Raw genomic sequence first — 25165 nt, forward strand, 5'->3', positions numbered from 1 at the left:
CCAGCTGAGATATTCAGAGGCCCTTTATTAACTTGCTAGAGCAGACTTTTCTTTTCCAGTTCAGTAAAGTGGATACAGGCCTTGCTGACAGCTCACCAGAAAGCCTCCGTTACCCAGGCAAATAAATGCTTAGGCTTCTGAAGTGAGTGATGCAGAGCCTCCACATGGAAGTGGCTTTAAATCACGCCAGATGGAGGCAGCCGCCTTAGTGTGAGCCAGAGGTGGCTGTCCTGGTAAGGTGAGGAGTCCTGGCAGGATGGGTGCACCCAAGGGAAGCTCAAAATGGCCACCATGCAGACATGGGCAGGCCTTGGTAATAGGACGCCCCCCTGTGCGAGGCCAGTGGACGCCTTCCTTACAGCCTTCGCAGTGCCGACTTATGCTGGGCTTGGGGAAGGATGTAAGAGGGCTCTGGCAAGGTCCCAGAGTGCTCCTACCTTCCCAAAGCCCAGTAAGCGCTTGCTTGGCTTTGGGAAGGAGGACGCTAGGACCCTGCCAGAGCCCTCCTCCCTCCTTCCTGAAGCCGGCCAAGCGCTTGCCTGGCTTTGAAAAGGCGCCCTCCTTGGCTTGCATGCCTTGTGCAGCTGCAATGCTCACACTGAACTAAATCTGCCTCTGATGTAGAGGCCCTTGCTGGGGAGCTGCCCAGATCTCCTTATTTCAATGTGCTTACAAAGAAGCACAGGGAACTTGAAGGGATATAATAATTTTTAGTTGTCTCAGGATTGTGCACCAAAGGAGCTGCCGTGTTTTTGGGAAGAGGCAACTGATGGAAGAGATGGTCCTGCCTTGTGCAAGATGGCTCCCTGACCTCTTCTAACTGTGTTCCTGGTTGCCCACGGTTATCTCCATTGCTCCTTTTTGTGTGTGTTTCCTGCTGGCTCAGGATAGATACCAAAATGAGTGCATTTCTGAAAAACGGATGCAAAGCTAAACACACAAAACATTCTCAGTAGATAAAAGACAAGCCCCTCCATCTCCACTCAGGTTTAAGTAAACCTGTCTGTGGGGGCCCAAAGCGCTGAGGGGGGGTTGACACACCAGTCAACTGATCTGTCAGATTTGGCAGCCTGGCCACCTGTTCTTTAATGGTGGTCCAATACTGTAAAAGTATTGCGAAGTAGGAAGTTTCAAGGACTGTTTTTGTCTCAACTGCTTGAATAAATATTCCAGGAATGCCTGTTTTATTTTATGATGCTTCCTTTCTTAGCAACTATAGGAACAAGGGCTTCTTGCTCCCTTTCCCTATAGTGGTTAAGATTCCATAATGATGATGGTGGAGGAAAAGAAGAAAACAGCTGCTGTTGGAGGGAACACTGCTTACCTAGCGCTATTGCATTTAAAAAGGGAGCTTTGGCTTTTCAACTGTACTGTACTGTGCTGTACTTTGCTTTCTTTCTGTTTTCATTTTCACGCAGTTTTGCAACTGCAGGCCCACCCTCCAGTTCTGGGATACAATCCAAATAGAAAACCAAGGCTGAAATCCTAAAACTGGGGAGGGGAGGGTGGTGGGGGCCAAAGGCAGCTTATATACCTCATCCAACAACCTGTTGGGCTTTTGACAGCAGGGAAAGAATGAGGGTGCAGGTTCACTCTTGCTTGCCTATGTCCTTGGCCTAGGGTTTTAAACATTTGTTTAAATCAGTGATTTTCAACCAGGGTGCTGTGGCTCCCTGGGGTGCCCTGAATGATGGTCAGGGGTGCTGTGGGCATCACTGGCCTCTGCCCCTCTTTCCTTCCCTCCCTCCTCTGATGCCCCCTCACATCTCTGCTTCCCAAAGGCTTGCACAGCTCTTTATTGCAGCAGCCCTGGCTATAAACTCTGCAGGCGAATGCTGCCTCTTGGAGGCCCCTCTCTTTGGGGTGGGGGGCAGCACAGAGATCAGGGGGCAGCAGCAGCTGCTCAGAGGACTCCCAAGGGAACACTCCACAAGGGAGGGTGTTCAAAGAAGGGTGAGAGGCTGCCAGCTCTGCAGACGGGGGTGATATAACTGGGTTCCTCAGCCCAATGTTGTGCCACAGAAGGAATGTAGTTGGTTAAGGGAACCACGGACTCAAAAAGGTTGAAAACCTCTCATTTAAATTATTCCCCTAGCATTGGTTCCATTGTTGGGGTTTAATCTTCAGTTTGGGGTGTGTCAGAGGACTGGGAAGGCTTTAGATCCAAGCCTTCCCCAGGTCTACACCTTCTCAGCCCCATTGATGTCTGAGCATCAATATTGGTAGTGCAAAGGCCGCCAGAGTTTCCACAGCAGGAAGGGGGAATAAAAAAATGAGATCTCTGTTTCCACTCTCAGAAGCTTCCTAAAGTTCATAGGAACCCTGCCAGGGACCAAAAGATTTTAGGACCTGTGAATTGTTTGCATTTATAGATGCCTTGCCAGGTATCCTAACAAAATTAGATTTTTTTAAATAATAATAATAATAATAATAATAATAATAATAATAATAATAGCAGCAGCAGCAGCAGCATTGTTTCCCTATAACAGTGATCTAATGATTATAGTGTTTGTTGTCATCATAAAAGTTAATGCTTTAAAAATTCTTGATTGAACACTACTCAGGGGAAAGGGGCTGTTGCCCAGGTGGGCCTGAATACAGTGCACCAAGCCCACAGGGCCATGTCAACAGTTTAGCCTCAACTGATTGCACACCAGTAGAGGATGTACAACTACACACAAGGCCAAGTTGCTTGGAGCAGTATTTTTTCCTTCTCCAAAATGACATCCACTGTTTGCACTCATACCTAGGGAGAGCATTTAACTGGTCTCTGCTGTGCTAGTGGAAAGAGCCAAATAAGCTCACTCTGCCAGGGGAATTCTGGAAGATATCGATAGGGGGAAATGTCCTTCTTAATGGGAACAACAACTGCAAAACAGACAATTTTCAAGAAAGTGTGAGCAAACTTATCAGATTCCAGAGGTTGGGGACTTTTTCCTCAGTGTTCTGCCCAACTCTCTGCCCAATAATTTTGGGCCTAACTGTTTTAGACGGCAGGAGCTTAGGGAACAGGAGCAAGCCCCCACAGTGCCCCCACACCTTCAGGGACACTTGCCCCCTCCAAACAGCCTTGCAACCAACCAACTGAATTCACCAGAACATATTGAAATGTATCTTTTCACAGTTGTTAAACACACACACATATGAATGATACTGTTTGTACATTCAGGATTTGCTTGTGAAGTCTGAACAAAGACTGTTGACTATACAAAGTCAAGGGTAATTTCCCATTGTTTGAACATCATTTTGATAGTTCGCTGTGATCGCAGAATTGACTACAGGAGAAATGCAAAGCATAAAAAGCACGCCCACTGGGACATTATCTTGCAAATACACTAGAGGAGTAGAAGATGTCTCGGATCCTTTTTTGTTCATGACCTACAAAACAGCGAGTTGCAAAAACTTCAGAGGAGCGTTTGGAAAAGCTGTTACAGAGCTGGCAGTCTGCAGTAGACCCAACACATTAGAGAAGACAGGTCTTGGAACTGCCACAGAGAAAAAGCACCTTGCAGAGACTGGCTTTTAATCAGAATATATTGCTGTAATATACTTCTCCAATACAAGCATCCTTGTAAGACTTAAAAAATACTGCAAGTTAGACGTGAAGTATCAAAAAGGAAGGGAGTAGTCATCTGATAATGTATTTCAGAAACAAATCTTAAATAAGCATGGGAGGTGATGGGAAAATCAGAGAACACGCCAAATCTAAAAGCTTAAAAACCTATTTGAAGTGCCAGAGAGAATGTATAACTTGCAGGGTGTAATTTTTTAACTCAAACTTTCTTATTTAGACTGGACAACAAAAAGTGGGAACCTGCTGCTGTTTTGTTCAGAAGAACACTGAAAATAAAATTAAGGAGTTTTGAAACCAGGCTGGGGGGGGATGCTAAAGAGAATCCCTGTGAGAAACAGGTGCAATGGCCTTGATCTGAAGATTAAGGCTGACTGCCTGGAGTCTTCAGGGGTCTGGTGGGGTTCTTTGAGGACTGGGTCTGCACAAACTTGTCCCTTGGGATTGCTTGGAATTCCAGTGTGCAGCCTTCTCACACTGCCTTTACCACTGGAAGATTCTTGCCAGATGTCAGGGTCCAGGCTTGGGTTGATGTTTTGAGGGCTGTGGCTATCTGGGCTTGGGGTCTCTAGGTGTGCAACTTGAAGGGAGAGCTGGTCTTGGAGTGAGAAGACCATGTTTCTTTAAACAGACATCTCATCTCTTTTTTCCCTGAGTGGTGAGCAAAGACTTCTTTTTGTCCTTTGTCTTCACTAACACTGTCTGGGGGATCTCCAAACAACTCCCTGCCTGAGGAGGACACCCTTGCCAGACTGGCCTAGATCTGGTGTTGGTTCCCCAGGTCTGGAGCCAAGGATTGGTTTCCTCTTGCCACTACATTATTCCTTTACACAGCATTTATATATTTTGTATTTATATTCAGCCCTTTAACCAAAAAGGCTCTGAGCGGCTTACAAAAAGCATCTCGCAATCTGAAAAAAGGCATCACATGAGGGAAAAGGAACAGGAGGGAGGATGGAAAAGCAAGTTGTTGTGTTCCCTGATGCTATGCTAGTGTTATTTTATAAATATGAAACATATAAAACTAGATACATTTTTTTTTCATGCCTTGTTGTAGGCATCTGTTATTTTGGGAAACCTGGAATGTATTCATATGTAATATGTGTTTAATATTATACATATAATTATGCATATAATATGTGGCAATTATATGTAGTTTAAGCAGAACCAGTAAAAAATAACTTGCTTCGCTTCAGGACTGAGGCTGGAATGAGAAAAAAAAGTGTGTCGATAATCAACACTGTGGTTTTTAGAAAATCCCATCCCTAAAGTTGACCCTTATGAGTTTAGTTTATGGGTTCTATTTTCAATGCTGGGCAAAAGATGCAGTCTGGGGTGGGAGGCAGGAAAGAATAAAAAGGAATACTCTTCTACGGATGGATGGCCATTGCACAATGCTTTCTCTTCATCCTCTTAATTTTCAGGTTGCCCAGTATCTTGTGCAAATGAGCAATTTGAGCGGTAACATCCTTGCCATTCAACTTGAGATGAAAACATGATCTCTGCACTGAAAAGCTATGGAATAAGTCAATTCCATTTCGCGGTCATGAAGTTTTATGAAGTACAGGGCAAAGCAATATTTTTGAAACAAGTAAAAACAAAAATGCACAAACAAAAAGTGATGGATTACTATTTTGGGCTCTTTTTAAATTGGGGTCATGCAGGTTGATGACTGCAATGGGAGGGGGAATATAGTGGTAAAAGCAGCTGTAATCTCCAGGTTTATTGGACAGTGGATCTAACCTTCCTGTCAACGCCAGCCTGCAGCTCCCAAATGAGTCTCTGGTGAGAAACTAATAAAGTAGTAAAAGTCTGTTTCCCACCTTCCCCTTCAGAAAACAGAACTGGGCCACAAACAGGAATGAGTGTGGGAAGCTCTAATGCCACATTGTGTGTCCATTAACCTAGATTACACACAGAGGTCCAGCAAGTTCACATTCAATTAGGAGCTAAAAATAATGACATGGACTCGCAATCATGCACTTCACGTCGCAGACTCAGTTCCTCCGGCTGCTTAATAGAGAGAACAAGATGAGTGTGAGTCAGCAATAATGCATTGTTCAAAAGCAAACCAGGGGAAAAAGCCCTACAACCTAAAACGTAGCCCCTTGGGGGGCACATTAGAGAAAGCGATGTATCCAAGCAATGGAAAACAACAGCATCATGCTGATCGAGTCTCCGATGACCAATTTTGTCCAGTTGGGCTACCATAATTCAAAACAAGAGGTGGGAGGAAATAGGATTGAGAGGATCAAGGCAGAAATGGAATGTTTTCAGATGTAAGTGAAGGGGAGAAACTGAAGGGATAGCTTTTTTGCTGAACCCAGAGAAAAGAAGATTGGTGGCGGGGTGGGCTGGTAAATATTGGGACTGCCATAAAGAGAGAACTATTCCCAGAATCATTTAAGGCCATTTGGCACATTAAACCAAGACAAACCTGAGTCTGGCACTGTGAGCTTTTAACTACAGACCACAGCCAATCGCTGTACCTGAATAGTATATGTGTTTGCTTCACTTGCACATTACGTTTTTTGATGTACACCTAAAACAAATAGCAGGCAGAGTAGCAAGAGATTTAGCTTGTAGAAATCTAAGATACCACCTTCCACATCGCAGGGAAAAGAGAGACCACTCACTTAACAGGTTTGTTTAAGCAAGCTAGCAAAACATTCAGCAGGCTGAATGAAATGATTCTGGATGAGCTGGTGTCTACCCTATTATTTCAGGGAGGACTAAAAGGTGCTCAGGAGACTGTCAGTAAAGGAACGCTGTGACACCCCTGCTCCATCTTTTTTACTGTGAGCTCTTTTTTATGTATCTATAAAAATATCTGCAACTCATGTTTTCTCCAAGGAGCTGGAGGTGGCATATATCATCCTGTCTCATTTCCACCCCTGTAAGGCAGCATAGCCTGAGGTGGTGACTGGCCTAAGGTCACCCAGTGAGGCCCATGGCTCAGTTGGGGGCAAGTGGAACCTGAGTCCCCAGTCTTTATCCAACATTACAACACACTGAGCCCTGGTTTTCAAAAACGGGAAAATTATCACCCAAAGGGCAAATAAGTAAAAGAGCTCAGTGGGGGAGAGCTTTGGAGAAGGGAGTACAGAAGGCAGCACTGATGCCAAGACAAGCACTTTTTTTCTGGGAGTACTCAAGGCTACGCAGTACTACTGACACCTTTTTTCTAGAAGAAAAGCACTGGCACCAAGAAAACTCACTCTGTTCTTCCTCACCAGGTGCATATTGAGTCCAAGTTCTAATCCCTCCTTTTCTTTTCTTCTGAGACAGGAGGAAGTTAGGTGGGTATGAAACAAGACTGAGACATGTGACAAGTTACTCTTCCCACAGCACACTGAAGGTGCCACATGTTGCTGTGGATTGTGAAGGTTCACTGCAGTATCAAATCTGGCTGGAGAGGGAGGGGGCTCATGCTACTACTGTTATTATTTATACCCTGCCCATCTGGTTGGGTTGCCCCAGCCACTCTGGGCGGCTTCCAACAAATATAAAAACATAATATAACATCAAACATTTAAAAAACATTTTTAAAAAGGTCCTTGCTACGGAATGTGGCATTTAATATAAATCCCTCCTGCTTTTCTCTGCTGGATCTCATCTCTTTCATATTCAGCGTCCTCATTCTCTGAGGACTTCATTTCCAAACTTCATTAGGGACATAACTGTTTCAATATACGTGTTAAAAATTCACACACTTCTGTACCCTAAACCTATACATTCCAACCTATATATTTTAAGCATTATTTCTGTAGCATCTCTTCGGTAAAACAATGTGCAACGTTACATGTACACAGAGATCTCGCCTTCCGAACAGGATTCATTCCCAGAAAATACATTGTCTGGCGAGTATTCACAAAACGAGATGATCATATCCATTATTTTCTGTGGGAACATGTCTAATGCATGCTTTCTCCCTTCATGCTTTCTGCCTGCAGCCAATCAACAAAAGCCAAAGAAGGAATAGCTAATTTGTCCAATCTTTCCTGCTTTCTGATTTGTCTGATATCTCACCCTTCCTCTGTGGTTTCCACTGAAAATGGCTGTTGCGGACCAGCAAAACACAACTGAGTAAGGAAGTGGGCAAACTTTGGCTGTTCAGATATCTGAATCAGCCGTTTGTGTAGTAAGGTTTGGATATAATTTGTTGTGTTCAGATAACTGAGATTTCAGATATAGAGCGTTCTGACAGCGGGGCCTGAGCGTATGTGTGTTTTTAATCCAAAAAGTGAGTTTTTATTAATCTGCAGAATAAGGTGATTTGTGGTGATATAATGAAAAGAATACAGCCAGAATTCTGCCTGATGGCTCACCAGGACATAATGCAATTAAACATTCTGGCTGTTCTGCAATGATCCTTAGAGCCCCCTCACTGTTCAAAGCACTTTTGCATGCACACTTAGAATCACAGAATTGCAGAGTTGGAAGGGACTCTGGGGATCATATAGTCCAATCCCCTTCAAAGCAGGAATATGCGACTTTCCTGTATGAGGATCAAACTGTGACCTTGGCATTATCAGCACCAAACACTAATCAACTGAGCTATCCAAAATACCAGGCAAACTAGTCCCACAATTTGTTTTGATCCTGGCTTGAGTGTTCCTACTTGCTGATTTTAAACTATTGCATCTAAAACAGTTTTAGGTGCGCCTCAATGCTGGTCAATTTTTAATTCATGATTTGATGAATTAACATATGCAAATGGGAAACAGGACTTTCTCTCTGAGACAAAGGGGAATCTACTATTCTGCTTACTGCATGATTTGGAAGCAAGGTGAGGAGCCCAAATGGTGAAATCTTAAAGCACCTCCCCCAATTTGGTGCCCTCCATATGTTTTTGACTACGGCTTTGATCAGCCACAAGCCCCATGACTGTGCTGACTGGGGCTGATGGGAACTGTAGTCAAAAACATATGGAGGGCACCAGGTTGGGGAAGGTTGCCTTAAGGAGTGCTTGTGTGGCAAAAAGCCCAGAGCATGATTCTGCTGGCACTGCTGACAAGTGAGAGCTAAGGCTGGCTTATCAGGCACTTTGTCCTATGAACTGGCATGTTAACACAAAGCCTGCACACAAATTACTCCAGTTCTGGACAAGAAAGGTCACCACTGAAAGATAAACTCTCTTTGATAAAATGGGGAGGAATTTCCAGCCATGATTCATTATGACATCTGCCTTAGCATATGGCGCATTATACTGAGGTGGATTCACAAAGTGAGGAGGAAATGATGGCTTCCTATTTTCAAGGCAAAAGCACTTCAGCAATTTTACAAGACTGTCACAAAATCAACCCCATGTACAGGTATTTAGGCCAACTAGTTACGTAGGATTTTCCAAGGTGGGGAGGGGAGAGTTGATGGCTAACTCATTCAAGTGGTGAACTCTATATAAGTATATATTTAGAAGCCACCACATGCCTATGAGCAACAGCAAGACATTCCTCCTCTTATTTAAACATTAAGGCCAGTAGGAACTCTTTCAACACATAATGTAAACCAAGGTTTCATTGTGAGAGTTCATTCTAGGTGGAATGCAGAATTTGCGAATCTGCATTTGGTGATGATTCAAAAACAGGTGTGAAGGGGCCCTGAGAAGACTGTCTGTTTCAAGAAAGAGTGTGCTAAAAATCTAAGTCATAGATACATTTGTGGAATCCTTGTAGAAAACAATGACCAGATTTGGACATAACACTAAGTTGTATTTTAGTGAGCCTGACTTGGTCTGCTCTCCCCTCTCTTCCTGTTATAGCCACAAAGAACAAATCAAAAGCATTTTCAACTAACCACTGTTTATTGTTTCATCCAAACCTGCATTTTCATTTAATTTCAACAATGGTTTTATCCAAACAAGTCAGGATCAGAAAACACAATTAGATCTTGGATTGTTTGGAGAAACCATAGTTAAATCTAACAATAGTTCCCAGTTCAGTTGAAATGATAAACTACATGAAGCTTATGCAGCATAAGATAGGTGCACTGAAGAGGTATTTAGGATCAGATTGCTAATGAAAGAGCTCATCAAATGTCAGAAACAAATTTCTGGAAGAAGCAAAGTAAAAGATTCTCAGGAGGATGAAGTATCATTCATGCACAAGCACACACACCTTATTCTAAGCATCTCTTTCAGGTCAAATACCTAGCTAATAATGACTTTCAACAGAATATGCAGTTTGAAACCTTTTGCATCAAAATCTCTGGGGTTAAGAAGAATCTTGAAAAAATCAACACAAATTATTAGGGTCCTTTATTTAATCTTTAAAGAATACAGCTAAATTTTGATTCACACCCATCTTAAGAGGAGGGAATGCACTTTTTAGTAACTCAAGACTTACTTTCAAGTAGACATGAATAAGATTGCCCTGCACATCTAATGAGCTACTTCACTCTCTGCTGTCATGCCTCTACAAAAGGTTTTGATTGACATTTGATCAGATCTGGAACAGCCCCTAAAAGAAAACTGTGCCCTTCACAACTGAAGCAAAGTCGACAAAAATTCTAGAACTGAGTAAAAGGATGGAGTGAAGTTTGATTGCCAACCATTAAGTGGCATACATAGCATGCAGATCTCTTTCTGTGCATTGGTAAATATGTAATGCTATTGCCATTTTTCTTTTCTTTTGCTTCCCCAAATGAATGAAATTCTATACAAACCTGGGCTTTTAAATTGATCCGGGCTGGGAAGGTGGTGAAGGGGGGAGTTACTCGCTGAAGCAGGGTGCTCGCTACGAAGCATCTGAGCCACCCGAGGCCCCATGGAACCATAGTCCGCGTAGGATAATTGAGCCCGTTGGTCACCGGGCGGAGAATAGAAACCGTAATCGGGGATCCCTGGAGATACAGTGACTCTATCATTGTGGATACTGGATTGGTTCTTATTTTCAATATTAAATTGTACTTTATTATTTTTTTTTTACAGTTACAAATCACGGAAACAAGAGCAAAAATATATGTATGTAGGATTTTGAGGAGCAAGTAGACCACAGCTTGATCATACACGCTCCAGGGTCCTTACTCAGACTCATAGGCACTTCAGACTTCAGAGGCATTGAGCCTGGATTTTGTAAAAAAACAAACAAAAAAAATAAACCCACCATCTGATGTACTATATATTCTTTTCCAAAACAGGGACAAGAACAGAAGTATGAAAACACAGAGCCCCAACTGATTAAAATGACAACCAATGCAATACATACTGAGAAGTGTAGAGAAAAGCCGAACCAAGCTGACAGGGCCTAACCTTGCAAAGCTACAGGGGTTCATCCACATGAAGTCCCGTTCCCCAAACTCATAAAAGGCAAAAAAAAAAAATCCCCAACCACCAGGTGCAATGTATACAAAGTGTGTGTGTGCGCATGTGCGCGCGCTGTGTGTACATAACTATTTGTACCAAAGTATATCTATGTATTGATTGAGAAATGTTCCTTATTTGATCTTACCTGGATTTCCTGTTGTACTGGATCCTACAAGATCACTCCTACCCCCCCCCACCTCCATTTTAGTACTGCATAGTGCAAGGTTTGGAGTTTGTGTTAATGCCCTGGCCATAACTCCACAGAGCCCCAGATGAGATGAGTGAGCCTCACACCATATAAAGCTATGGCTTTAGTAAGGCAGTTTGTAGATTTCATTTGGTTTGGGTCCCAGTAGGAAGTAAACAGAAGTTGATTTCTATTAAACCCCGTCACAACCTTGAGACTGAAAACTAGTATAAGTAACAAAAATTAATTAATAGGCAAGTATCACAAATAGTTGATCTACTCCACATTTAACCTAGCTAAGCAGGGGGAATCTCAAAAGAACTAAGAGCCATGCTCAATCAGGGCAATGAACCATCTTGTTCAGCATCCTGTGCTCCCAGTGGCCACCAGATGCTTCAATGGGGAGCCTGCAAGCAGGAACTGAGTGCAACAACACTCTCCCTTCCTGTGGTTTCTGGCAACTGGTATTCCGAAGTATACCGTCTCCAAATAGTGGAGGCAGAGCATAGCCATCATGGCTAGTAGCCAAGTTTGACCAAAGCAGTGAGTGAACTTCACAATGGGTTGGGATTTGAGATATTAAGCTTGTTCTTATTTCACATCATGGGCATCCTTTAAAGGACAGCAATTCTCAAATTTGTTGGTGCAAAAATGTCTGCATGCATTTTAACAAATCAGTCTACACATTTATTCTCCCAAGCCAAGTGGACTAAGAGGTACATTTTAATATCTGTGATAAACAAGCCACTGCTAACAACCAAGAACGCCCCCCGCCCCCCAGCATCAGGAAGACTTTTGCTCTTCCACATTCATAACTGCCTTCCAGCAAAAGGCAAGAGCAGGTCTGAACTTGCAAGACAGAAAAGATGAACTTAAATAAAACAGAAAGGAAGATTTATTTATTTATTTATTTATTACTTTCAGCATCAACTGTATCACCAAAATAGATCACTCCATTATGAAAACAGAGCCTCCAGATGGTGAATTCAAGAAAGAATTGAACAGGGAAAAATAAATAACTCTCAGGAAATTACTTTTCTGCTCCAAACTTCCATGAATCTCTGCAGAGTTTTGTGATAGTTTCTTTCTCATTAGATCGTAGCACAAAGCACCTGTATTACTGAGTTTATCTCTTTTTTGAGGTTTGACCAGTACTCTTAAATATGTGCTGCAAAGCAGGCACTTGCCTTGTGCCTTTGTAACTTGTGAAGGGTCAGACAGCTACCTATTTAGGTCCCAAAGACATGTATGGCAGATCTCCCAGAAGCCAGACAGAACGATGCATGTGGACTCTCTTCTGTTTCTCAACACACATCCTAAGAATGCACACCGAGAAAAATGAGAGAACTCACTCATGCAGAACTCACTCATGCAGAATTAATTTCCATGCCAACTAATTCCCCTTGGTGTGGTGTTCCTTGCAGGACTGACAAACCCTGGGCTTCCAACTCTTTCTCTTTCCAAGTGCATCAGCCATTGGGAAATGACCCTAAATCTGTTTGTAGGCCATTTTCTGCAGGATCGTGCAACATGGGGAATTTCTGCCCAAGTGGATGTAAATAATTGGTCTCTATTGAGAGCCTTGGCCCTCCAGAGGACACTTAACAACTGTGTGTTCCGACTTTAGCGCAGAATGATGGCAGCGTGTGTAAACGCTCCTTTATTAAGGGTACTTTCCAGAAGAACAGCTGTACAAACACTGCCTGAGATTCTGCTTCATCTTGCTATCCTTGCCTGGCTGTGGACCACAGTGCTGAGAAGTGAAGAGAACCCCAAAAGTCACTTCTGGAGGTCAAAGCAAAACTTCGGGAAGACTCAAAATGCTCTCAAGATTGAAAGGTCTCACTGACAGCAACCTGTCGACAGAGCTCCCTGTCTCTCTTTTTCTCTCCTCTCTTGCCATAAGCAGCCACACGCAATTTGGCAGCCGTTTGCACCATCAGTGTTTATGATAATAACCGTGCGTGCTTGAAAGCAGCAGGAAATTTTCAATATAACTATCATTAAGACAAAACACTTTAAATCAAAGCCATTACTGCTACTGAGAGTTAAAGCTCACAAGATTAGGCCGCTTTTTATCTTTATGAAAAATTCATAGAACAAGCTGCCAAACATCATTTTCCTGCTCGAGAGAGTAAATGATATAATAATATTTAATGCTGCCGATACAGATGAAAGTGGAGGCAGAAGCTGCGTGTAGTAATGTGTACATCAGGGAGACACTGTCGAACAAGGAGCGCCGACACTCAGCACATGTAGCGCTGGGCATACAAGCCAACGGGAAACCTGCTGTTACCGTCTCCAACTTTTATACTTCAAAAACCAGCGGCTGTTCTTTGGCGTTGCTTAATTTGGGTTGCTAGTAGAGGTCCAATGTACAATGTTGGAGCTAAACGGGTCCAAAGCGTGCTTCAGAACTGGAAGGCTGGAAGGACCCAACAATAGGACATGCTCCCTGTGTGGGGCTTCCCTCGAGATTGGCAGAGAAGCTGCAGGCAGTGCAGAATGCAGCTGCCAGGTTGTTGACTGGAGCACCGGGACGCACACATGTTCCACCTGTGCTGAGGGACCTGGACTGGCTGCCAGCTAGAGTCTGTGTCATGTTCAAAGTCTTGTTATTAACATATAAAGCCTTGGACAACCCTAGGCCACGTTACCTGAAAGACTGCTGCTATGGAGACTTGTAAGGACACTTATAGACAATTTGGAGGGAAATGGCTTGTGGCACCATACTCTACAGACTATCATAGTTCTCCACTGTTGCCTCTGCCTTATGGGTTGCCCTTTCCTCTGCCAGACGTTGCTTCAGCCACTTCCTCTTGCCTAGAGTTTCCCTGCCCCTTAAGACTGGACCCTGTTTTGACTAGAATTGGTTTTATCTGTTTTTATTATACAGTTTCGCTGTTTTTATGTTTGCAATTTTCTACATGGTTCAGAGATTTTAAATATTAAGTGGTTTAGAAATGCTTGTAAACAAGTAGAAACAGACAAGTGTGAAACGCCAAAATACTTTGGCAAAAAATGTCCCATTGTACCTTCTGTGATTGACGAGGGTCAGGTATTGCCATGAGCCCTGTGGCCAGGTACCTAGCCCCCTGACTGGCTGGAAGAGGAAATGCAGGCAGTTTGAGCCAAGCTACAACTCCGCAAACTGGCATCTTCCTGGTCCTGGAAGCCGGGTGATACCAAAGATTCTGTGGCTCTCCAGATGTTGCTGGACTTCAACTCGCATGAGCCCCAACCAGCCTGGATAATGTTCAGCGACTGATGGGAGTTGTAAGTCAGAGGTGGGAGCTGTTGTAGGTTTCCCATCCCTGGTGCCGGGTCAGTGCAGTACATGGCTGCTTAAATCTCTAGTTCATCAGCAGTAGTCATGATTGACCAGTGCGACTGAGTTGCTTTGTCAAGCAAGCCCTCAATAACTTTACCAAAGGTTTCCTTGTTGCAGACTCAGGAAGAAAGTGTCATAATTTCCCCTAACACCTGCTGCAAACATTCTACACATTACTCAATGGAAAGCCTTATTCTAAGACATCATGCAGGCACCATTTTAAGGTGGGATACAAGACAGACAGACAAGACTCGCCTGCCCAGGGGAGATAATACCACACTGTTAGACTTTACCCAAAGATGATCTGACTGATTTTCTTTTTTATCTGAATCTGTCTTTCTTCAATAGAACTCAATGAGATTTATGTTGAGGTCCCAGTCAGTCTCCCATCCAGGCCCTAATGAGAGCCAGGCCTGCTTAGCTTCAGCAAGGCTGCTGCATCAGATGCCTTCAGATTTTAGGTCTATATCTAGTTGAAACTGGCATTTGGGATTGTGTTTGTACAATCTGCCATGGGATTATAAACTGCCCAGTCATCATGCCAATTGTGCAGGTCACTCTCTAAAGCTTTAGCCAAGTGACCTGCAAAACTGGAATGATGATTGGATCACAGGGCAGAAAGGCCTTTCTTAAGCGGATGGGGCTCAGTGTCTTTGAAAGCAAAGTATATAGGATGATATGCCACTAAGAGCACATTTATGTAAATTTGGTGGTGCTTTCAAATCTTAGAAAGTTGAGAACTGCTGCTGACCCGCTGACCACAAGAATTCATCAACTTAAGAATGGATAAAAACATTGGCAGGATGCTTTGGAAACCCCTGCTACAATAAATCAAATTGGATAATTGCAGTGATTCTTTCTGACCACAAATACTGTGAATTAATTAACTGCAAGATGAAGAAAACCTAAACCAACAAACAATAAAAAACCCTAATACAATAAACAATAAATCCCACAAGAACACTTTCCTCCCTGAAACATAATCAAGTTGAACCTTTACCTTGCTAAGCATCTATTGATGCCCATAGGCATTCGCAAAAATGGTAAAAGGGGCTCCCAGGTATCAGGAAAGTGCAATATCATGGGGGACTCTGTGTACCACTTTGCCACCTGAACACACTCTTAAAAATCTGCTCATCTCTGGGTTGTCTCTTTTTATAAACGTATGAGCTAAGCAGCAGCAGGGCAGGGCATTGAAACAACTTGAAGAAAACAGGGAACATTCTTCACCTTCAACAAGGTGAGGAGCCCTTGTTCTATTGAGGGCTGCGTTCCTTTGGGGGTCAGCTGGGGAGGGTGTTGAATGCTAGTGGTGGCAGAACCAAAGAGAGCAGTGGATGAAGCTAGATACAAAGTGTGTGCATAGGGACCACTCATTTTCTCTATCACCCCTTCTCATCCCCTGCCTGATGGGCAACCAGGGAGAGGCAGATCACTCTTGCCCATGGTCTGCAGTGTCCCTTTCTTCTCCTTCTTTCATTTGTCTCCCTCTGTCTCTGCTTTCTCCCCTGGTTCTTCTTCCTCCAAACCTCCTCTTTCTTTCAACTTTCCCCACCAGCATGACATTAGACCAAGGGCTCCATGAGATGAGACGGAGGGCAACATGCATTAGGCTGGTTTGGTTGCAGGTTGCCCACCCACTGCCTAAAAGCAAACATCCATCATGCTGGAAGGGCCTGTAAATATTCTAGTCTTAAATCCCTCATCTGCTACATGATGGTGGTCTCAGAATTGGACTTTGGGGCAGATGACCAGAGCCCCAATCAGCAAAACGAGCAAGAGGGCTACAAAATGCAACATGACTAAACCTAAGATCTAAGTGGTGTGTCTGTGTATAAGGTTAGTAAGCCTAAAATTATCTGACTATGCTACTGGTGTCACTTCCACGATGTTGCTCTAAATAGGAAATAGTCTTGGTGTCCCTGTACAAAATGAAGACCACCTGGATTTTAGAGTCTGTTCAAAAGGTTAGAACATTCCTCTCTGCAAGCTTTGGAACATATTGATTGCTTCATGTAACATAACTGGGTAACATAATCACAAGGGAGGTTAAATGCAGCTCAAAGAGCCATTGTGCAGCTGGGTTCATGATACAGCTCAAAAGATATTCGGATACATTTGTAGAAGCTAAATCCCCATGGCATGTATAAAAAGAGCTGCAATCTCCAGGCTTTAGCATCCTGCTTTGTGGAATATGGACACAAGCCAGCGACAGCTAAGCAAGATCAAATCCCATTGAAATCCATACAACTCAAAAGGGTCAGTGGATGTAGGAGAAATGCCATACATCTCTTGCTGCATAATGTGGTCAGAAAGGGTTGTGGTGTTACCAGTTGCATCTGTAGCTTAAGAGCAGCATCAACAAGAGGATACATGGCACAGAGGAATGGAGGAACATTGGCAAAGACTGAATCCAGAATACATACAGTGAAGCGCAGTTTGCAAATATTGCTGATAGGTTGAGAATATGATTAAGAAAAGAGCTGTCTCTTGCAACTGGTTTCTATATGGAGATGGTGCATCAAAGAGTTTTGCACAGATCACATGGTGCTGAATTGTAGAAATGGCCCAAAATACTCCTGTTCCAGGTTGACAGGCCTTGTTTGTTGTGACCTACGGAGAGGCCAGAATGAGAACTCAGGAGAGCAGGAAAGATGTGCACCTCTCAACTTGCATCAGTATTATCCTCAAGATGGTTTATCATAAGACACGAAGGATTTCCTCTTTCCCAAAGTACTGCTAGGGACATAGCAACTGTAGTGTAGGGAGGGTGTGGGGGAATTACTCTTTCGCTGTGCCAGACAGATGAGGCACCGGGGCGTTTAGACAACCTCTTTAAAGCCACTAAAATGGCGATAGGCTGGGGCACTTTGATGTCTAAGTTAGCCACCCGTCCAAAGCCATAAGTATATTAGAAACAACTGCATCCTTAATAGCTGTTTTAGCTGAGTTTAAACTTGCACACTGATAAAGGATTGTCGACAAGTGATTGGGAACAGATTAACAAAATACTTGACACACAGCAAAGTATATAAAAAAACCCTCACAAAATAAAATCCTGCACTCGCTCATGGAGGCAAATAAATACATTTCTCATCTTAGCTATGATGTTTCATGAGCAATCAATATTTATAACCTAATCAAAATCTCCCATATTGCGAATTAAACACAGTGTCATTTTCAGATGGGGCCAGTGCCATCACATGCGAGGCCGTGCAAAGCTTCTCCAAGAGAAACGGCAATCAGGGCGCCAGTTCTTCTTGCAGCATTTGACAAAAGAGTTTCCACTTGAGGGGCTCATCTTTAATCATTACAAAAGCACAGAAGTTTAATCCATTTTTGATGTAAGTGCTAATAGCTCTGTGTCCTTGAAGTTCAAAGTGGTCTTCGTGCATGTCACTAATTAGCCAAGCAAGCAGCCAGTCTGCTCCCTCTCATGCTTCTAATTAGATCCTTAACAACAAACAAATGTCGACCTTTCAAATGCTGTGCTACATTTTTCTCTCTTTTTGTTACATAGTTTTGGAGGGCAGAAGATAACCATCCCCTCGGAAAAACCTGCACCATATTTTGACATCTCGTCCAGATATTATTATTATTTTTGAGTGGGGGGTGGGGAGAGAGAAGACAACAATCATAGAGGCTGGGGATTCCAAGGCAACCTGTCAAAATAGTTGACCATGCCAATCAACTGGTCAGCCATTTTGTTTCTTGGAATAGAAGGAAGAAGTCAATGTTTGACAGCAACTTCAACCACTGATTACCTGTTCCCCTTCTGAGCTATTCATTTTCACTTTTTTGCTTTTCTGCCATTAGCCAGCATGACGATTGATGCCACTATATCATAAAGCATTTTGCTGTGTAGCTTCTTCACCTCCAGCAATGGAAGCTGGTGTTTTGCTGGTCATGTTCTTATCATGGTGAATTTTTATTGCTAAAAATAGCTACTCACGAAGCCACAATATATAGCATGTGCTCCTTATCTCACACCTGCACTCGAGAGCAGTCTGGACTCCAAGGAGCTTGTCCAATGAATAAAGAGGAGAAAGGAATATTCAGAATACTTATCTTTTGAATGTCTTATCTGATCATGAGTGAGTCACTGAAAACAGTGGGCAGAACAAAGAGGTTACATGATCTTTAACACAAGTTGATAAAGCCAGGAATGAGCTGGTGGTGGCATGCAGCGGAATACAGCATGGTAAAAAGTGTGAAGTGGATTTCTGGAAGAAGGTGCCAGGTGAGGCCCAAGGTGCTTCCAAGGAATATCTCCCCAATCAGTGTCTTCACTGGGTTAGAAGGCAGCAGAATAAAGCTAAGTTGATGTGCTCTAGACCTTCACATGGTTGATTACTGCTGCCAGGTATCTGTTTGCCATTACTCTCTATATGATCCCTCATCTGAAACCCAAATACTTCATCTTTCTTTGCCTGCTTTGCTTGCTGTGTTGAAGACAAATATGGGCCCTCCAAGGTAAGTGTCTATGTTAGTTTCACTAAGAGTAGGGCTGCCATATGTCCGGACATAGCCAGAGTTTGGCCCTTGTAAACAGTGCCTGGGAGGAAATTGCTGTAATGTCCGGGAAAATCCAGACATATGGCAACCCACATCCTAAGTGTAGATTTTGGCAAATTTCCTTAAAAATAGCTCAAGTTTTCTTTTTTGTGATTTTGCTCAACAACTTTGTGTCCGGATTTTTACTTTTTGAAATACGGCAGCCCTAACTAAGAGAGGCTCTGGACATTCTGTTGTTGCTCATCATGATGAAATTTTGGAACCTGCAACACAGAGGATGTTCTTGATGCTCCAGTGCGAAGTCACAGCCACAAGGATAGTGGAGAGAGAACAGAAGAGCAAAGACTGAGGAAGCTGCTGAAAGGGTGGCTGAGGGCAGGTTGCTGCCTTTTTTATATTGCTATGTAAAATGCCCTTCATGGCAACAGTGCTTTCTATATTCTCTATTTCTCAGGACTGAAATACTTCAAGGGCCACCTGTCTCCATATGAACTAACTCTGAAAACTTCATATATCTGTTGTCCAGCTCTATTCAGAAGCCCAGCGGCCATTCCATTATAAGCAATACAACAACTCATCCTGGGTCAATATAGAATAATTTCCAAATCATTTGCCTTTTTTATCCAAAGGAATGGAATAATCTCTCTTACTTTTTCACTCTCATTTTAGCAATGAGTCTTTTACTGCTACCTTTTTACCACTGGTGACCAGATTTGCATTAATTGTTTACCACAGCCTGGACAGGCCTTTTATTAATATTAATGAGTGACTGGGAAGAAAGGGACCCTTTATTTTTAGCCTACTCTAATTGTGTAGTAATTATTCATCTACAAAACAAATGAGCCGAACTCCATTGCTATGGCAACTGAAACTCTGGCCTCCCACTGTAACACATTAATAGGCTATTGTTCCTGTTAATTTTAAATTGAGGCCTTTTGTGCAGCTACAGATATGAAAAAGAGGCAAATTAAAATAAAACCGGGACTTAACCTCACATTTAAGTCAGAATGGTCATTGTCCAGGCATGGTTTTAAGAGAAAAGTCACTTGTTGAAATGCACTGTGGTCCACTAGGTATTATTTATTAGGGGTGTTTAGATATACAGCTTTTCAGCAAAAAGTTCTAAAATGGGTTTACATAGTAAAACAGGGCAACAACTTGAAAACAGTATTTTTTAAAAAAGATCCTGAAATTTCCCCAATATTTTTATGGTTGGGACGTGGGTGGCGCTGTGGTCTAAACCAATGAGCCTAGGGCTTGCCAATCACAAGGGCGGCGGTTCAAATCCCCGCGACGGGGTGAGCTCCCGTTGTCCCTGCTCCTGCCAACCTAGCAGTTCGAAAGCACGTCAAAGTGCAAGTAGATAAATAGGTACCGCTCCGGCGGGAAGGTAAACGGCGTTTCTGTGTGCTGCTCTGGTTTGCCAGAAGCGGCTTAGTCATGCTGGCTGCATGACCCAGAAAAACTGTCTGAGGACAAACGTCGGCTCCCTTGGCCAGTAAAGCGAGATGAGCACCGAAACCCCAGAGTCGTTCGCAACTGGACTTAACTGTCAGGGGTCCTTTACCTTTACCTTTAATAGGGTGCTACTCTTTGCTGCGGACAATAAATAAAACCTGAATGTGTGAAGGCACTGTTTGGACCCAGGAACTATCAATGGTCCTGGAAGAAATAAGCAGAAAGGTGACAAATGATGACTCTGCATCGGAAGGGGAGGGGAGATTATTTGTGGCTCTAATATATAGCTCTTGCATTGCTGAGCTAATATGAAAAATAGCAGGAAAAAGGTGAGCTCGCACTCATATTCACATGGGCAACGTTTATGCACAGAGGTATGTGTTCTGCAAAGAAAAGGCATGTTAAACTAATAACTGTGCATGCAAAACTGTTGGGATGTGCAAGGAGTCTTCCAATCTTCATCTTTTTCATTCTTATAGCATCTCTTTGAGGTAAGGCATCCCTATTCTTAGCCTAAGGAAATTGAGACTGAGAGACAGCAGTTTGCCATCTCACAAACCTAGTTATTTGTATCTGACACTCTCTCAGAAAGACTCAGGGCAGCTGTGCTGTGGTTCCCTAGTGGTTTCCAATCTATAAAGTGTGGCCTGCTAAGTTTTAACTTGCATGAGTTCAAACATTACCTTAGTTGATCCCCCAATGTCCTGAGGGATTTGAACCCAAGTCTTTTGAGGTATGGATCCAACACTTGGTCTACCCTGGCTCTCCATCATTGTGCTTCTGCCTATATCTGAAGAAGTGCCTGAATAGCTTTTAGATTGCCAGAGTCCTCCTGGGACTATTATAATGGAAAATGGATAATGATTGCAGGAAAGAGAAAGAGAAGACCTCACTCTTCAGCTTTGTTCCATCAGGGAAAAATTGAGTTACATCAAGTGCCTGTTCCAGGGCTTGCCAAGAGTAGAGTAAAATTCATTCATGGAGCGAAAGAACCTTTTAGAGCCCCCTTTCCTCTGAACACATGATTAGTCTGTTTGGATCACAGGAGTGAAGTGAGGCACCCTGCAAGTCAGAGCGGGTTCCGTGGAAGAGTGTTTGCCCATTGAAAATAATTCCACTGATTGAGAAGACCATTAAAAGTTAGTGACTACATTCATTACAGATTAACTTATACCGTACTTAAGCCTGCTCTCCTGAGTTGGTCACTAATTGCGCTGGAGATGATTTATCAAGTGCCCTGGATTTTCTATTACAAAATAAGTGATTAAAAGCTAATACATTTTACCCACAATAGAATCAAGTAAAATTACTGCAGCCAGAGTCAGAACTTGGCCGCAGCATTCACAGAACTCCTCAGTGTGCAGGAGGGTGAGTGCTTCACTAAGAAAGAATATTCTGCCCTCGAATGAAGAAAATTAATGGATGGGGTGCAGGTGGACATCCCAGAATAGGCTCACAGGTATCCAACTTCTATAATGGTAGGGGTTTTCCTCCAGTGAGCACCTCCAGAAGCTGAATGGAAATCATTCTGCTTTAAGTTCTTTTTGAAAAATAATGCAGGAAAGCATTACTTGCAGGAAAGTAATTGTCGTATAACTGGGAGGGGCAAATCAGCATCACTAGAATTCTTTCTCTCACTCTGCCTACTTAAGGGAAGGGAACCTTCAGGGGCCTAGTGATGGCACGTGTTGCAATTTATTTTTCTCTACTGATGTGTCACCCAGGCTCACAATGCCTTGCTGCAACCCTTTTAAAAAGAGGGTTGATTGGCTGATTGAGGAATGGGATCCATGGACAGTTTCCCTGCAGCGTTTAAAGAATTCTCAAACAAGCAGCAATCCTCAATGAAGTTTGCCAAAGCAAGCTCCCCATGACACTTTTTCAGGCACAGAATAGAGAAAGGTGCCTTACGCCAACACATTGGCCTATCTAGTTCAGGACTATATACGCTGATTGGTAGAGGTTCTCCGTGGTTTCAGACTGAGGGGGAGCATCTTTTCCCAGTCTTACCTGGGATTTAACCTGGGACCTTCTGCATCCAGAGTATGTGTTCTACTAAAGAGCCACACTGCACTTTGAGCAAGAGAGGAGCCCCAGTGACAAAGCATCAAGGTAACAAGTGAGTTTGACAGCAGGGCGAGAACACCAGGGCAGCAAAGTGTCTCACCTTTTTATCTATCAAAGCACAATTTTTCAAGTAAACAAATTCAATATGTAGCAACAGCAGGCATGCAGGCAGAAAGCCAGCAGGGGTTTGAAAGCTTTCCAGCGTACTACATAAAGAGCCACATCAGGGCCGTACTGACTGGAGTCAGATAGTTGCCTTGAGTGGTAGAAGCCCAAGAGGCAACACCCAGTGCAGCAGAAAAGCAGCACCGGCAGCTGGCAAGATCTCAGGAAGTAGCTCTTGGACAGCATGAGATCTCCTAAGATTTTGGCGAGACCTTGGCAGAAGCCGGCGCTCTGCAGGTTGCCACCATGCCACACAAGTAAGGAAGGCTTGAAGGGCAGCACATTCCCATTATGCCTCAAGTGGAGAAATGGGATGTGCCACCTGAGTCGCATGCATGACTCTCTGTGGGACAGGTAAAGAAGAGGCTGTGTGCAGGCTGAGCTGAGGAGTCTCAATGTCTGGATCAGACCGTGGCACTGGGGGATGTTTAGGGACAAGCCAGGCCAGGATGAAAAGGATCGTCTCCATTTGAACCAGATAGCTGGCACTTAAAAGTTAGCAGACCAGCTTTTAAATGTGGGGAAATTGACAGGAGCTGAGGACCGTCCAGTCTGGGGTGAACCATGCCTAAGGAACCAGGATAATAATTTTTTTCTGGTGGTCCAAAAGGGGAAAAGTAGAACTAGGCAATGGAAGTGCAGGGGGGCGCAAAAGCCATTCAAATAAGTCAATGTGCTATAAGTTATATATGCTAGTTCAAGTGCTGGCTTTTAAAGGAGAGCATAGATACGGTGGTGGAATGAAGAAAACCAATGGACACAGTTATCTCTGGATACCAACCTACTATGGGAAGCACAAGGCAGGGAAGGGCGTACTAGGTTGTAGTGTTGTTCTTTACATTAAAAGACCCTTTCTAAGCCTTAGCTTACTATTTGGTCTACTGGATAACCCTCCTGCTCTGAACTTATGGACAAATCATTCCAGTCTCATTCTGCTGGCTAGGCAAATAGAAGCATTTATAGGGCTAGGCAAATAGAAGCATTTATAGATGCATCTTCTTTTTACCACACTATAGAGTGAAAATTAGTAGGTGCATTAAGATGCATTAAGATTTTCTCTTTCTATTGCATCAGCTGTCTAGGGCTCCAGTTGTAATTATTGGGTCTTTCAGAGGAGAAAGACATTCGAAAACCACTTGCTATCCCCCAGGTGGTGCTTGTTAACATTCTGACTACATGACTTGGATTAAATGTTATACACTTTTTAGACAGTAATATATATACATTTAAGCATCTAGGGCTTGCTTCAAGGTCTATCCCTTGGACTGTGAAGAAAACACAAGTGGCTATTCAAACTGTTCCAACATGTTGCTACAAATTTCCCCATCATCATTCTGTGTACACAAACCAACTGTTGCTCCCATCTTTTTTCTTTTTTTATTACTGCAATTTGCAAACAAGAGAGGTGCTTAATGACAAGACTAAATATTTGAAAGTACTGGAATTAAGTGTACGACGTGGATTGCTACTTCCCATGCAATTTTCCGCTTTGCTAACTTTTAGATACGTTACCCATCTAATTTTCCTGCATCACACATTTAACAGTGGGCCCCATTTCTTGTAGTAGATTTGCTGCTTAAGAGACAAGTAATATAATCATACCTCGAGTGCGTAAGATTTACAACTATACTGGCGCAATAAGGGAAGGGGGACACCTTCAATCAATGAAGGGTATGTACTCGTCATCTGGGTCAACAACATTTGGAGGGGGGGAGTCTGTGTGTTTTACGATCTGTTAGAACAATATTCTTAACTGCACAATGAAACAATATTTAGCGTACCTTATTTCTTCCAGTAACATATGCTGAGTTAACTGCTTGGATTTAACCATCTACACTGAGCATGCTCGGTAAATTGAACACACTCCAAACCAGCAGTGCATCTTCAGGCAAGATGTCGAACTGGGTGGGAGGGGAATGGTGATGTACGCAATCTACTCTCAGCAGGATATGTGCTGACAAAACAGTAGCAGCCACAAACCAAATGTAATGTGGCATTCAGGACTTGAATTACCAGCTGCCAACCCTACCCACTGCTGCTCATTTGGAAAACAATTTTGAGAAGCTGAGTACAGAAAACTAGGTGCAAAAAAGAAAGAAAGAAAGAAAGAAATGCAGGGAGGGAGAAGAAGCAAAAGACAATTTTGCTGGTTTGATGAGGAAGATGATGAGACTTGCCTTGGGACACCTAATATTGACTGTTCATGAAATGTTCAGTAGTGCTTGAGGGGAGGAAAAACCAAAACATTATCCTAAAACTTGGCAATGTGGGAATGAATACAAACAGTGGCAAGTTTGTGGCGTAGCCAAATTTGCACTTTAGGATCTAAAACCAATTCCCTTGTGCCTCTGCATACTCTGACAGTTAGTCATTGTACATACTCTCCAGGACTTAGGTCTCCAATGGACGGCTTTCCTGCTCTGCCGGCCTGGTTTAAGGCCTCCAAAAAGGATTCGGAGCGCTAATGCAGAATATTAAGAAGGTTAATGTTCTGTAGGAAGCCTTGAGTGTACAATGCTTGCTGAAATTAAACTTGGCCTCAAATCATAAAGCACTTACATATGAGTA

At 43.2% G+C, this 25165-nt stretch overlaps 1 protein-coding gene across 43 annotated transcripts in view; it reads right to left on the bottom strand.

Annotated features, from left to right (window-relative positions):
* The window catches only part of MSI2 (musashi RNA binding protein 2), a 413369-nt gene that overhangs the window by 16262 nt on the left and 371942 nt on the right, over positions 1–25165 (bottom strand). For 17 of the 43 annotated variants that reach the window (XM_079955691.1, XM_079955693.1, XM_079955689.1 and 14 more), the window contains one exon: positions 10235–10411. The exons of 23 other annotated variants lie outside the window; for them this stretch is intronic. In XM_079955691.1, coding sequence (XP_079811817.1) covers positions 10235–10411 — 177 coding nt within the window. Of the gene's footprint in view, positions 1–10234; positions 10412–10648; positions 25059–25165 lie in introns of those variants that run through there. 3 more of the 43 variants (XM_079955711.1, XM_079955706.1, XM_079955712.1) reach the window with 2 other exon arrangements.

Source organism: Podarcis cretensis, assembly GCF_951804945.1.
Source record: "Podarcis cretensis genome assembly, chromosome: 15".
In the NCBI taxonomy this organism is placed as follows: domain Eukaryota; kingdom Metazoa; phylum Chordata; class Lepidosauria; order Squamata; family Lacertidae; genus Podarcis; species Podarcis cretensis.